We start from the raw sequence: 15,127 nt of genomic DNA on the forward strand, positions 1-15,127 counted from the left end.
TTTGTATCTCTTAAGATTGTGAAGTGTGATATCAGAAGTTGCCTATTAAATTTTTTATTAGTTTATGTAACTCCTTTTTGGGGAAGTATCTTACAGGAAGGGAAGGTGGGCATATGCAATATTTGTAGCTGGCAGTTGCGTAACTAGAATTGCTCTGCAGCAGCAGCCTGAATTAAAATTGTATTGGTTCAGCTGAAATGCATGACAGTGATGAGGTGATATTAATATCCTTGAGAAAATACAATGTTTCATGCTTCAGGTTTTAAAGTCTTCCTCCTTCATCTGTTCATCGTAGAGAAGATGTTACAAGAGAATAGGGGAAAGATTTAAACAAATTTTTTTGAAATGTTTTTATCTGGTTTCTGTTGCTTTATTTGGTTGTCTGCAACACTCTGAATGCCCCAGGAATCTGTGCCAGAAGCCCATCTGCATATTATTTCAGTGTCGAATCGGAGAGCCCTGCAGAAGCATCAGTACAATAGAAATAAGTAATTTACTAGGTGTAAATTCACCCTGTTGCCTATACTTATCGATTACCTTATGGGTAAGGGAGAAGGGGGGCATTTTGCAGAACACTTGGGATACTAGCGTGTGGCTGTCCCTGACCTTTCTTGCTGATCATTTTCTCCCTTTTTCTAAAAAGATGCTCAAAAGACATCACATGTTTTTTTCTGCCTGCTTTTTATGAAAACATGAGTTATTTAAAATTTCCCCAGGCCAGTAAATGAGAGCAGCAGTGTAAGGGGTAGGTAGAAACATCTTTTGGTTCAGCTAAGAGTCATCTAAATTTAATTAAGCGTGCTCCAGATCAGACAGAGCAGGGGGAGTGCTGTCTCTCAGCAAACAGGTAATGGAAGTACCCAATGGAAAAAGCATCTTAATTTCAGACACTTTTTAATTACTGGTAATAAAACCAAAAATAAACCAGCAAACTCGGACAGAAATTTCTCTTTATTGGCATGAAAATTTCCTGTGCCTGTTTACTTTTTAGAGTGTTCTCGGGTTTGTAAGCATCTCAAACAAGATTTCAGGGGCAGGACTTTTCTTCCACTGAAGTTGTTGGCATGTGATGCTGTCAGCTATGATATTTACTAAGGCAGCTTCTACAGACGTCAGTCAAATGTCTAGTCAAAGCTGCCAGATATTTTTAGAATATCTGCTATTCTTATGAAAAATGTCTTATTCTTAAATCATGGGTAGTATTAACGTTTAGGAAAACAGGATCCCATTGTCAAATGTTTATCTGTATTAATGTTACTTTAAAGTATTGAACACGCAGCAGCCGTGATGGACCTCAAAGGGCTCTCTAAATCATTCATTCCTTGAAAACTTATTTAAAGACTGTAAAACGCATAGACTTGAAAGTATATTTAAAATCTAGGACTAGGCTTTTTTTAAATCTCTTGATTTTTGGGTACGTTAGCAGATCCACCAAGACTGTAACCTTTCTGAGGCAAGACGTACAGCAGTAACATATGGTCTCTTGTCAGCCCCATTAGAAGTTTAATAAAAAAGAAAAAAAGGATAATGAAGAGCATCCATTACTGAACAGAGAGATTTATTTTTTTTTATAATTCAGATGGTAATTTTTTTCCTCGTGCTGGCATTCTCCTATGCTTTGTATTTTATGCTTTGTTTAACATTCACAGTTCTCATTTTCCTGCCTTATTTTAGCTGTGATGCTGGTGGTGCAATGCTTAACAGTGGTCTCCAAGATAGATTTTGAAATTATCTGAACTGTTTTTTAGTTCGGAGTGGTGGTCCATGTGCCATGACTTCTGCTTTAGAGCAACAAAATTTTGCTCCTTTTGAGTACTGATGCTCTGGGCTTGAGCTGTGGTGGGATCCTGAATCACCCAGAGCTTCTGGGGGGGTGAGGATGCCCTCCGTCAATCTCTTTGGAATGAGTGAGAGACTCCCCAGAGTCTTATGGTCTCTAAACCAGCATATTACCAGAATGAAAAAGACTTCAGAAAAGAGCAAGAGCAGCACATATGCAGTGCATCAGGCTGTGGGTCTGCTTCTTCCATGTCAGAAAGCATGCAGGGAGGTAAGGAGCTGCTCTGAGAAGAAGAGGACGACCTCAGGACGAGGGACAGTTAGAGCCTGGTGGTATAGAGGAAGGATGACAAGGCTGAAATAATAGAAGTGGTCTGTAAAATCATGCACAGCACAGGGCGTTTAATATTGGAATCATCAAATTAAAAAAAATAGCAAACAAAAAATGATAGGTGCATTAAATGAGACTAGCAAATAGGGGTTCAAAGCAAGCAATGGGAGATGTTTTCATGCCATGTGTAATGAAAACGCGTTGCCCAGGACATTGTGGATATTAAGGGTTTATGGAGTCTTGAAAAGCAATTAGAAAAATTTCTCGGGGGGGGGGGGGGGGGGGAACCCCCATCAGTGCCTCCCTGCCATGCCGTCTGGGACAGCCCAGAGCTGTGGCTCCCTGTGGGCTGGCAGGCTGCCCTGGGGAGGGGCCACTGTGTCCTTGCTCTGGTTTTGGGGTCTGCTGGGGGCCCTGTCACGTGTGATGAGCTGGACAAGGTGAGGGTGAGCTAGTAGGGCCGTTCTTAACTTCTCTAGCAAGGTGAGATGCCTGGAAAAGGGAGAACTGTTTCTGAACAGTGGGGAGAGACTGGGCTGGAGGAGTTACTCCATGTCTAAATACGGACAAGATTAAATGAGATGGCTTCTTTGACTTGAACTGGTGGTGATAGCTAATCTTTGACTAATCTGTCAGATCTTCTGCAGCCCTAAGGTAGTTAGAGGACCTCACCCCTGCTGGGCAGGACAGGCTAAAGAAAAGGACCAAAAGCACATCTTCACCCTCAGCCTGAGAAGCAGTTACTCTTTTTTGCAGTCCAGTGACTCTGTGGGTTGAAACAAACCTGAGTCCTTCTGGTTTGCACGGAAAGTCTTTTGGATTTGGGTCACCTCTGTGATGTAGAAACTTGCTGCTTCCACGGTCTCTGGGTTTGACTCAGGCTGCTAGCTCCCTGCTTGCTTTCTCTCCTAGTTTCTTCCACCCTACAGGTTCTCCAAAGATAACAAGCCTGATAGCTCTCAGGCAAGGAGTAGTTTTCTTCCCTTCTTTCTTGTTGAGACAAGGTAAGCATGCAAGTTTCTTTCCTGCTTCCTGCAAGTCCCCCCTCTCTGTCAGGGCATCGTTTCCCCTACCTGTGTCATGAGATGGATTAAGGAGTTCCTTCAGCTGCCATACTCACATGCAAAAGTTGTTTTCTTTTATGTTCAGCTGGAGTCTATTCAACTCATATTTTCCTTCTGTGGTTTCCACAGGCACTGGTAATAGTCTTCATAGAAAAAGAAAGATGATCAGTGTTAACTAAATGATTTCTGTTTAGCCTAAAAGTCATATTGGTTGATAGCAAATTCCTGGTGCCACTATTAAGAGCAGTGTTCCAGAAATGCTGGTTTAGAGGAGATGTAATTTTTTGAGATTACAGCTTCAGGTAAGAAACTCATTGTAAGGAAAGATTTTAAAAAATAACTCTTTGTCCTTAGATTCTTTCACCACATATATATAAAAATAAAGAATATATGTGCATGAACGTACAGCATTCTGCAGACAGTATAATCTGTGGCTGAACATTACAGGAGATACTTTATTAAATTTAGCAGATTTCTACCAATGATGTGCCTCAGAATATTTAGTGTTGCGTTCTTGACCAAATTTAATTGACTGGAATTTGATGTTCAGTACTGTACAATTCTTTGTTGTGCTGCTGTGATTTAACAAAATGTGTTCCAACTTGGCTTTTTCTTTTGATCTTTTTTTTTCTTCTTTTTTTCTCTTCGAGCACCGAAAGGAGTAACCTATCGAGCTTTTGCTGGAGGATGTTATAAATGAAAATTTAGTAACCATTCCATCAGCTTTGTAACCTGGGCAAAGTGATGTGTGCATGGTAGGGGATTCTTAGGGAACACTTAAAGTGTGGCTGAAATTTGTCACTTTGAAAGAGAGCTTCCACCTTGATTTGCTGACATTTCAATTAATATTTATTACGTAGTATCAGTGTAGATGTAATATAGATACTTTGAAGTTTTGGAACAGAAGAGTTAGAAAGGCTTGACCTACTAAATTTGCCTTTTCATTCACAAATGCCAGTATAAAGCAGAAATAATAAATATTCTTAGTTTCTTTATCAGGCTAAAAATAAGGTCTTTGCAGCTATAGCAAATATAATTCTTTAAATATATTTCTGACATCATTACCCCAACTTTCTACTTTAGAAAATAAATCATTACACTAATATTACAATGCCTTTTTTTCCCCCATTAAAATATCATCATTATGACTGTGCAGCTTCTGTCACACTTCCTGTATTCTGCTTAATCTTAAGAGAGGATCTTTATCATGAGTTTGGGGCCTGTAGCTCTGTGACAGCAGTTTTCTCACTTTGCAAGGAATTACAAAATAGCTTGTAAATGACAAAATAAGGTTTCTTAACAGAAGGCTCTGTATAAAGTAGTCTTGTGGTTATGCTGGCACAGCAGGCAGCTGTAGTTCCTGAGCAAATTGGGGTGAGGTGATATGAACATCTAGGAAAAGCATAAAAAAGAGTTTTAATTCAGAGATTATGGAATAGCTAAAGAGAAACAGAAGCATTCAAACAGTCTTCAGTTGCGGTGCCTACCAAAGAACTGCCTAATGGCTCAGGCTTTATTTACGTCATTTCTCAATTTGAGCAACTAAAATTACTGAAGAAATAAAAATGTAACATGACTAAATTAAGAATAAAGTACAATTAAATATCTGTCTTCTAGTACTGGTCTTAAGCATCCATTTTTGTTTTATTAATGATAGTTTTTTGTTTTATAGGCATATGCCAGTGTAACGTATTTCTGGTTTAAAGCATTTTTCAGGCCAAATGTAACTTATGAGTAAAAGTTTTGTTCCAGAGTGATTTAAATGCGAATAAGTAATAGTAATAATAATAATTAAAAAAAAGCTGCAGTGTTTTTTTGCTACACAGTTGTATCAAGTGCATAGTTTGAAAACCGTTCTTGTGTGTTATTTCTTGAAATATCAAGAGGTTATATTGCATTATCATTATTATTATTTCTAATCACATTGCAAAACATTTAACTTGTGAGCACACATCACTTAACCAGTTACAAAGAGAGATAAAGGAATCTATAAATTTTGCATTTACAAGGTCCTGCAACGAAGGCATTGTAAGTTACTCTTTCTGGGCACCGCAGGTTCGAGCAGCACCGATGTTAAAGAAAACCGCAACGTGGACAACGTTCCCCCCAAGGACGGCGGTGGGCAAGGCGCCGGGGAGGGGGCGCAGCTCTCCAATGGTGGTGGCAGCAGCAGCAGAAAGCGTCCTTTGGAGGAGGGCAACAATGGCCACTCCAAATTTCGCCCGAAGAAGAGGAAGAAAACGCCCGGCCCTGTTCTGCCAAAGAATGCCCTGATGCAACTTAATGAGATTAAACCCGGTTTACAGTACAAACTCCTGTCCCAGACGGGGCCGGTCCATGCCCCCATGTTCGTGATGGCAGTTGAAGTCAATGGGCAGGTATTTGAGGGGTCTGGCCCGACGAAAAAGAAAGCCAAGCTTCACGCTGCCGAGAAGGCTCTGCGGTCTTTTGTCCAGTTTCCAAACGCCTCGGAAGCCCACCTGGCAATGGGGAGGACTCTGTCGGTCAACACGGACTTCACTTCCGACCAAGCGGACTTCCCCGACACCCTTTTCAATGGGTTTGAAACACCAGTTCCTTCCGATACTTCCTTTTACCTAGGGTCCAACGGGGACGGGTCCTTTAGCTCTAGCGGGGACTACGGTTTGCCATCGTCTGCCGTAGCCAGCAGCCTTTCCCAGTCGCCTCTCCCTGTGCCATCGCCCTACCCCTCTGCCAGCGGGAAGAACCCTGTCATGATCCTCAACGAGCTGCGACCGGGACTGAAGTACGAGTTTCTCTCAGAGAGCGGGGAGAGCCACGCAAAAAACTTTGTCATGGCTGTGGCAGTGGATGGTCAGACTTTTGAAGGCTCGGGAAGGAATAAAAAGCTGGCAAAGGCTAGGGCCGCTCAGTCAGCCCTAGCATCCTTGTTTAACATGCAGCTGGACCAGACCCCATCTCGACAGCCCATTCCCAGCGAGGGGCTCCAGTTACACTTGCCACAGGTGAGAAGCCCTTTGGGTTTTGTAGGTGTCTTTGGGTTATGACCAAGAGAAGCCAAGTCATGCGTATTGAGTCAGCTTGAACAGCATTTCTGCTGTTTATTCTGCTCCTGTAGATGTGTGTGCGCATACATATAGAAGTGTATATATGTATTAGGTGATTTACTCACTTATGGCTTCTGATAATTGCATGAACTCTTTGTATTCTGTTGAACAGAGAGGAGGCTTTGTTGCTGATGCTTTCAGCCTTGATCACATCACACGAGACAGCACCAAGCCCAGTTGCAATGCCAGCTTGGATTATGCTTTGTGCTGAGGGAAGGTTGAAATGCACCTTGCTCGTCTTAGGCAGCAAGACTTGGATGGAGTTCAAGTCAGAATTACTGCTTTAAAGAAAATTCTTATGTGATACAACAATTTTTAGCAGAGAATAAAATCGTTCTCTTCTGAAAACTGAAATTTTTGGTATTTACAGAGCTAAATAATGAAAGGCAAGGACAGATTAAGCGGGACTGATACAGTTGCCCTGTATTTAGAGGGTCTAAATAAACCACACACTCACAGTCCGTGTATCCAAGGCATGTGGTTAAATAGCTGTCATCTAAAGGACTGTGCTCTAATCAAATCAATTAATCAGTATATGTGAGTTACGTAAGCAAGTAAATCTGGATGAGGAATAGTTTAAATCAAATAATGAACTAGGGAAAGTATCAAACATACCAGACATAGACCAGAAATTTAAAGTAGCTAGAACAGAGTATTTTTTTGTTTTTCTGATGAAGACAAATTCTCCCACGTTTGCTTGTGTTTCTCCCCATTCGAACTACAGTAATGATTGTTCAGCTACCCTCTTTTTACTGTCTCTCTTGAGTCTTTTTAATGATATTATACACCTGCTAAATTCGGATACTTGACTGTGACTTTTTTGCAACTTTGTTTATTATGAGAATTCCAAGGATTTGACCTTTTCTATTTCAAAAACATTGGTTTAGATTTCATTAAAAGTGTAACATACTGGTCTGATTTGATAATGTGGGACTGAGGAGTATATTTAGATGTGTGACTATTTTAAGAATGTTGTTTTCTCAAAATGCATGAATAATATGCATCATTTAGAATTACGCTTTCTTTTTCAGTGTTGCACAATTACTGCTTTATTGATGAACATTTCCTTCATTTTCAAATCTTAGGAATATGCTATTTCAGGTAGTTATGATTTCTTCAGTAGATTTGGTAATTTCAGACTGCATTCTCTGTGGTGCTTTTAAAAGTAGATTTGGCCCCAGACACCAAAAAAAAAAAAAAAAAGTCACTGCCAGTAATTTGTGTTATTATTTCTTGAATCAGTAAAATGGTGAAAATTGGAGCTAGATTAGGGAAGTGGGAAAGAGCACAAGGTGAGATGTGAAAGAGGTGTCGTTCTAAGAGGGTAAAATTCTTTCTTTGCCCAGCAGTCCAGTGTATAACAGCTTACACAGCCTCTTTTCTTTAAAGGACTTGGATGGACCACGGGGCAGTGCTGGGTTTATCTGAGCTCCTTGCCTTTGTCAGGTTCTGATGGAGTCCCAGGTGGCTATCCCAGACCTTACGGGATGATCAGGGCATTTGAGCCTAGGGTATGGTGTTAAATAACAAAACCCGAACATGTGCAAACACTATTTTTCATTTTTTCCAGTGCTCCTACGCTGACTTTGATACCCATATTGTATACAACAAAGCACGCCCCAGGGATAGCTTGCGTTTCACCTGTCTTGTAGGCGTGCACCGAAAAAGGCTGCTCTGGTGTGGAGGAGAAGCCAGTGGGCTTTAGGAGTAATGCTGAATAGGCTGTGTGGGAAGGGGAGGTTGCTGGTACCACCTCATGTAGACCCGATTCCAAGTCGGTTATTTATTCAGGGGCTTTTCATCAGCTTGTCATCAGGATGCTGTCGTCCTTTTTGCACTTCGCTCTGTTTTATTACTCTGCTTTTAATTATAATTAGCTGTCAAGTTATGGGAATGGTATCAGGTCTGTCACGTATTGGTGATTTTGGTCTGGTATGTGTTAATGATTAATAAGGGATTTAAGCATTGGTGATGTTTTCAGGTAGTGCTTTATTTATCTTCTGGTTTTTTAACTCTGTGAGTTGGGGTTTGGGTTTTTTTGGTGGTTTTTTTGTTTGTTTGTTTTTTTACAGAGTGTTTACTCAGGATGTATAAAGATGTTAAATTTGGAGATAATCCTAAAGCAGGTGAAGTCCCTAACATTGGCAAGTGCAGGAATGATGTAAATGAGGATAGCATTTGTTATAACCCATGGATGAAATAAAATGTTGATTGGGTCGGAAAAAAATGGAAGCTAGAAACATGCAAGAGCGGGAAAAATCAAAATACCAAATGCTTAGTGGAAATATTAGAAGTACAGTCTGGTTGTGCCAATAATGATGGTGGAATTGACTGCCTGGGTGGCAGGTTCAAAACCTGCCTGTAGCTGGTGTGTTAATTTGTGGTGCCTTGTGAGAAAAACTGGTAGGGCAGAAAGAGTCGAGAGGAAGATGATCCCTGCTCCAGTGGTGGTTGTATCAGCTGAAATGCCTATCTGTGATCCCACACCTCCTAACAGCTGCAGGCGCTCCAGAGAAAACTAAATGCGGAAATACACATGCAAGCTGTCAAATGGTACAGAGGGGCAGTTGACATCAGAAATCAGCTTATAAAATGGATGGAGGTATAATCTTACGGTCTGTAGCGTGGGTCGTTGAAGTGCTGATCCCATGGTTTAACATATTTAAAACCAGTCTCTGCAAAGCAAGCGTATCTGCTTGCTTGCAGCTTGACTGTGAGGGATGAAGCAACGTTGCCTACGGTGAGGGAAATCTCTTTGCTGGAAAGGGGAGTTAAAGCCAGTAAGTCACTCAGCATGTGCCCCAGGGTGGATGAAAAAGCCCTGCTGAAAACAGTCAGCCCTTGTGCAGCTTTTGCAGCCCTTGGCAGTGAGAGTTAAAATGGAAGAGGTTGTCAATCTTGCTTTATAGGGACTTGCCTCTCCAAAACAAAGGAAATGTTTTTGTAGTTAGCTATGTCTTGTAATTTGACAGCCATCCTCACTTTACCTCCCACCCCTTGATGCAAAGGAGTGTCCTATATTCTGCAGTAAGCCACAGGACATACCGAGGACTCTAAAATGTGTCCTTCAAGTTTTATTCGTTTCCGTGGAAGAAAACTGCATGTTTCAGTATACTTAGGTTAATATCATTACAAGGTTTAAGTGTATGGGTTCTCAAAGGTCTGCAGAGTTGGTAGGTGATGAGAACTGGAGAAGACAGTAAAATGGGAAGTCTTTTAAAATAATTTCTGAAAGCAGGGGAGTCACACATTTACAGAGGAAGCATGCAGGTCGATGTGATCAGGTTTTTAAAAACTGTGCAAAATGCAAACATGATTTCTGGGGCAAAGAGTATTGTTGAGCACTCAACCACAGCAAGAGCCACGCTGGGCCAAGCAATAGCTCCTACTCACACATCGTCTCATGCCCGGTGCTACATCCCTGCCAGCAGCCCCATCAGCTCAGCGGGAAGTGAGAGGTTTGCAGGGAATGCTGATGCTGCCTGAGGCTATCTCCACCAGTAGAGCCAGTCCTGCCACTGAACATCACTTTGGACATCTCAGGAATTGGGACAAGGACGTCCAAGGACATCCCAGGAGCAGCAGATGCTCCATTGGACTTCCCTATTTCTTTATTTTTGATGTCTTTATCACCCAGAGATAAGTTTCCCAGAGATCACTTGTTTTCTCTCCTTTTTTTTCCTTTTCTTTAGACACTCCCTGCTTCCCAAGGAAGGCTGTGAGGGGTCTCACACCTCTGTCAAAGGTGGGATGGTGCTGGCTGTAGAAGAAGTACTCAGGCCAGTAGCAAATGCCTTTGGGGGGAAAAAAAACCTGAGAAAAGGGCATATTGGTAGCCATACTTCCCCAGTATACACCTCTAACCTTCAGCAGTTTGTGTCTCAAGGATTTTCTCAGCCAGAAATGATGTCTTTCCATTTGAGATTCCTTGATGGATTATTTTTCCCCCCATGAATTTCAACCATTTCTTGAACTTGTGTAAACTTTTTACCTTCCACAGCACCGTGTAGCACTAAGTTCCACTGTTTTAAGTATGTACGGCAGAAGAAGAGTCTCATCTCGTTTGTTTTGAATGTGCGGTGTGCATCCTGGGTGTGCCCTGGTAAAATGATCTGTGTCCTGGTAATATGGGAATGTGGAAGAAACTGTTTCCATCAGATGGTAGGAACCAGCTGGTAGAGGTATCCTCCTTAGGCCACTGACAGACTCTCTTAGGAAAACCTCCATATAAGCTCTATAATTATATTTCCCAGATTTCCTCAAACTGGTCACTTAAAAAGATAGTTGTTTAGTCAGGATGCAAAAGGGTAGAAATTAGGAAATTGGAATTGTAAATATTGAAGCTTAAATATAGAGTTATTTAGATTAGTGAAAGCTGGACAATTGTGAGAGAAAGCAACCTGAGCTACACAAATAAGCAGTGTAGCTGCAGATGAAATTAGTTTTGAAAAATCCACCAGAGGGAATACTTTTAGTTATTCACCTAATCGTGTTGTAAATTCAACTTATCCTGTATACCATTGTGGACAGCTGTTGAAACAGAACGTTAAGGAGAAGAAATGGAGTGAGAACCGACACTGCAATGGCTACTTTTACTTGAAGTGCTATGTTAATCGTGGTTCAACCTGGGGCAGGGGGAAACTATAAAAGAAGTATTCAAATATAGAAATGATACACAAATTAATGATGAACATGACCAGAGATCTGGGAAAGCTGCTTCTGCAGAGGTACTGAAGAGCTCTAGGCAGTTTATTGCAACAGACTGCTTAGTATATCCAGGAGAATGAGAATGTAACATTCAAGCCTAGCAAAAAGATAATACTGAATATATTTATGGGAATTAATGAATTATATGTCAGAATAATTGCTGTGGAACTGGAGGAAATGTGAAAGATCCATCTGCAGAAGCAGTGAGAGACTACGGCCAGGCAGCAGTTCCTTTAAATAAATACAGGGAACTTTGGAGCACTAGAAAATAATTATCCTGTTTTATTAGTGTACATATGTTTCCACCTTCTGTGAATCATGTGTGCTGGTCACTGTCAGAGGAGAGATAACAGACCTGGCTGACCTTGGTTTTACCTACTGTGGGCACTGCCACTGCTCAGCAGCTTGTGAAAGTTCACGTAAGCCCTAAACTGTGAAGGTAAGAAGAAATTAAAGCTGAGGGAGAACATTTGTGCTTGAGAAGAATCACTGGAGACCCAGAGAGTGCAAAAGACTGGGAGGTCTCAGGTCAGTTCCCCAGTGAGAGCTGGGTGCTGTCATTCCCTGCAGTGCCCCTGCTCCTGCTGCCTTTGGTTCCACGACACAGGTGATCACCACACTTCACCTGGGGTGGTCTCTGTGGCCTGCCAAGGTCGTCTTCAGATCCAGACAGACCTGAACTTCATCAGCTTCAGAATATTTTAAAACATGGATGGTCAGGGGGGTTCTGCTACAACATTGCTGCAAGATTAACCAAATTCGGTCTTAAGTGTGGAAAAGTGGATTCACTGTAACTTCATTGGAGAAAGGAACAACGCACCCAAAATAGCTTTGAGCTCACATGCCTTAGTGAGCGAACTGTCAGCTATTTTAGGTCTTTCCTTTTTTGAATTATCCAGCTTTGAATAATGATTTAATGCAGGAGCGGGGGCAGAGGAGCTGTGTGTCAGATGCTAGGGCACTCACTGGGAAGGTGAGACACGAGTTCAGTTTCTGTTCCAATTAATATTTATACATATGAAAGGGAGTAGAGTCAGAATAGGAAGTGAAAGATCCCTACCCAGGCTGATCAGTGGTCGGGGCTTGATGTGGAGACAGCTTCAAGTCCTTGGTTTTGAGATGAGGACAAGGACATCTTTTTAGTCCAGTCTTGTTCCCGGCACTGCAGTGCTCTGTTCATAACACAAAGCTTTAATGTATCTGCCTGTTTCCCGCCCCCCCTCCCCCTCTCCTGCAGTTCCTCCTCTATTGTTTGCATCTCTGGCGGTCATTTTGTCTCGCTTGAGCTCTGCTTAGTCGTTATCAGCCCTCCCCACTGTCTGGCTACATGTTCATTCAAGCGTTTTTAGGTTTCCTTGCCAGCAGCTTAGTTCCACGCTGTTTGAGATGCAGTCCCGTCCTTCGGCGCCAGCTTACATCTTCCCAGAGGGACTCACCATGTTCTCACTTGTATACCAACACAACAGTTTCCTTTGCTTATTATGTGAAAAAAATAATCTTTTTGGAAAAGGCTAAATGTGCCCACCTTGTATGCAAACATCCTACCCAACTGATGTTCAAGTAGCCTTTTTGTCAGCAGTATTGGCAGGTAAGTGGGCCATGGATTTCTTCCCAGAAACACCTGGCAGTTTCAGTTCCCACCTCCTGATGAGAACCTCCTAAAGCCAGCCCTGGTTCCCCCAGGGAATGGTCAGTCTTCTGCCTCTCTAGATCAGGCTCTGTTTGGTCCTGTAGGTTTGGGATCTGTGTAGCAAGTTACCCGTGTTTGGTGATCCTGGAAGAAGCATTCCTCCTCTACGTTCACCCTTGGCAACTAGTCGGTTTTGGTTCAGCATTTTGCAGTCACCCTTTATGGCATGTGCTGAACTTTGTAGTTTTGTGTAACTTAGCATTGGGGAAGACTCCTCCACTTACCAGTCATCACACTCACTTTTTTTTTGGAGAGGGAGTGACCCATATTGTTTATTACCTGGATGGCAAGCCGTTCTGGCAGGCTTTGAAGCCTCTCTGAAGCATGTATTCTCTTTGTGGGTCAGGTCCATACCTATTTGAAAAAGTTTGTTTCACTAGTATGTTCCACCATAATGTCATTCAGTCATCAGGATTTTACGTTGCCTGGTAGCTTGTCAACTGCCAGCATTGTTCTCCTGTCCAGCACATCATGATGTAAAGTAGAAAAGAAAAACATATACATTACAGAAATGAGAGCATAGAACTTGCAGCTGGGAAGCAGTATCCATAATTATCGACTGGAGCTATGGATAAAGCACTGGAGTGGGGACTTGTTTCTTGTCCTTGCAGTGATCTGCCCATGTGGCCGCAGGAAGGTTAATCTTTTAAGCCTTTTCTGTTTCTAAAACCATGGTGATAAAAAACTGTCGCTTTTTTTTTTGTGTGTGTTTATTTACCTTAAAGTTCCGCTTTCTGCATTAGGTAAGTACTAGCACAATTAAATACAGATTTTGTGCTGCGTGGTCATGGTGCTGTCGGAGCACAGATTGTAACAAAATTTTGGGTCCAGCAGCGAAAAGACCTTGTTTGAAAATCAGTGCCTGACCAGACATGTTCACAGTCTCTGAGACAAACTGCATTCCTGAAAAATTTCTCAATCTGTTGGTAAGAGTTTCTGAGTTGCAGTCCATTCAAATGCATCAAGAAGATTTGTATGTGCAATGTCGAGAGTCTTCTGGCTCTACCAGTTGTGCAATTGCAAGACATTGACCAATGCTTGGTGCAGATGTGGCCTTGGTCACCACTGACTGCTGATTGCTGTTTCCAGTCAGATTCTGGAAAAAGCTGTTGAGGTCTGAAATCATGTCACATGAACTTTATTGCTTCCTTGGCTGTTAAAGCTTTTCCAGAAGGAAGTTAACATTGAGAGCTCCTCCACGTTATTTCTAGGCTGTCGGTTCTCATGAGCATTGTTAAGAAAACGGTGGTGAATTGGGCTGGCAGTCTTCAAACCCGCTTATTCTTCTCTTTCTTTTCTTTTGACCCTGGCAGTCTGTTTTTAGAACTGATTGTGTTCAAGAGTTTGTACCGTTTAAGTGGGTGCCTCCAAGCTGTATATACTGCTGCCCATCAGCCCTGTTGATTTGCCTTGGGCCTTCTGGAGGGGTGAGAGTGGTGATCTTCTTCCATTGCTGAGAGCCCAAAACCAGTTTGTAAGCAGAAGACTCAGCCACTATCATCCATTTGGGCTTCATGTAGTTGTTTACATGTGTGTTTAGCACCACGCAGGATTCTCTTGGGTATCGTAAGGCATCTGCGTGGCACTGGCAGGTATGACACACAGGACCTGTGTTCTTCTGGTGTGTCAATGTGTTGGCCAGGTGGTTAGACCAGAACATCTTGGATACTGCTGGGTGCCAGTACCCGAAGAAGCAGCTCAAGGTTTTTATGTGTGGTGCTCCAAGACAAGGACCTGAGCTCCCTCCCCAGCTGTCCACTCCTCTCCAGCTGCCAGTCCCACTGCTGGTGGAAGATGGATGAGGACAGGCTGCCCTGTCTCTCCTGCCAGCCTGGGGACCCCTAATCACACTGCCTGGCACGTAACTTGCCTTTCTCAGCCGCTCCCTTGGGAACAACCAGCTATGCTAGCATAGGTTGCCCTGGGTTTCAGTTTCTTTTCAGGTGAAAATTCAAGAATTTGATCTTGACTCATCTCTACTAGCTGTTACGGTTCCAGCTGCCTTAAAACCAGCAGGTGAGATTAGCTGCAGTGTGGAACTGAAATGTCGTTCAACAAGAGCGGGACTGGTATTTTGAAGTTTTCCTTAATATTGGGAGTTAGCCCTCCTTACAGCCTGACCGATGTTGCTGCTAACCTGCTGGCCAGATACAACAGGGCTTTGACTGTTATTCAAGTTTTCCTGAAGGTGAAAGAGCTAAATCCTTCCTAATTTTGAGATAGCTTCTTTTGGGTTATACGTTGACATTTTCTATTCCTAAATTTGCATATGTCTTGTAAAAATAAGACAGAAAGTGTTTAACCAGTGTTGAAAACAGATTCGCTCTTATTTATGTAACAGCTAGGTAATGAATTCAACTGTTGTAAAAAGTTTATGTTTGTTTGAGGAGCCTGGGTTTTGTACTTTAATTTTCTGGTCAGGTCCAATGTTGAGGATACTGAAATGATGTGTTTTGAGGTTTGAGCA

The 15,127-nt window shown here is 42.3% G+C and overlaps 1 protein-coding gene across 2 annotated transcripts in view; it reads left to right on the forward strand.

Annotated features, from left to right (window-relative positions):
* Window positions 1–15,127, forward strand: part of ADARB1 (adenosine deaminase RNA specific B1) — a 53,178-nt gene that overhangs the window by 12,746 nt on the left and 25,305 nt on the right. For both annotated transcript variants that reach the window (XM_080399577.1, XM_080399578.1), the window contains exon 3: window positions 5,230–6,161. In XM_080399577.1, the coding sequence (XP_080255703.1) occupies window positions 5,230–6,161 (932 nt within the window). The remainder of the gene's footprint in view (window positions 1–5,229; window positions 6,162–15,127) is intronic.

Source organism: Falco punctatus, assembly GCF_963210335.1.
Source record: "Falco punctatus genome assembly, chromosome: 8".
Classification (NCBI taxonomy): domain Eukaryota; kingdom Metazoa; phylum Chordata; class Aves; order Falconiformes; family Falconidae; genus Falco; species Falco punctatus.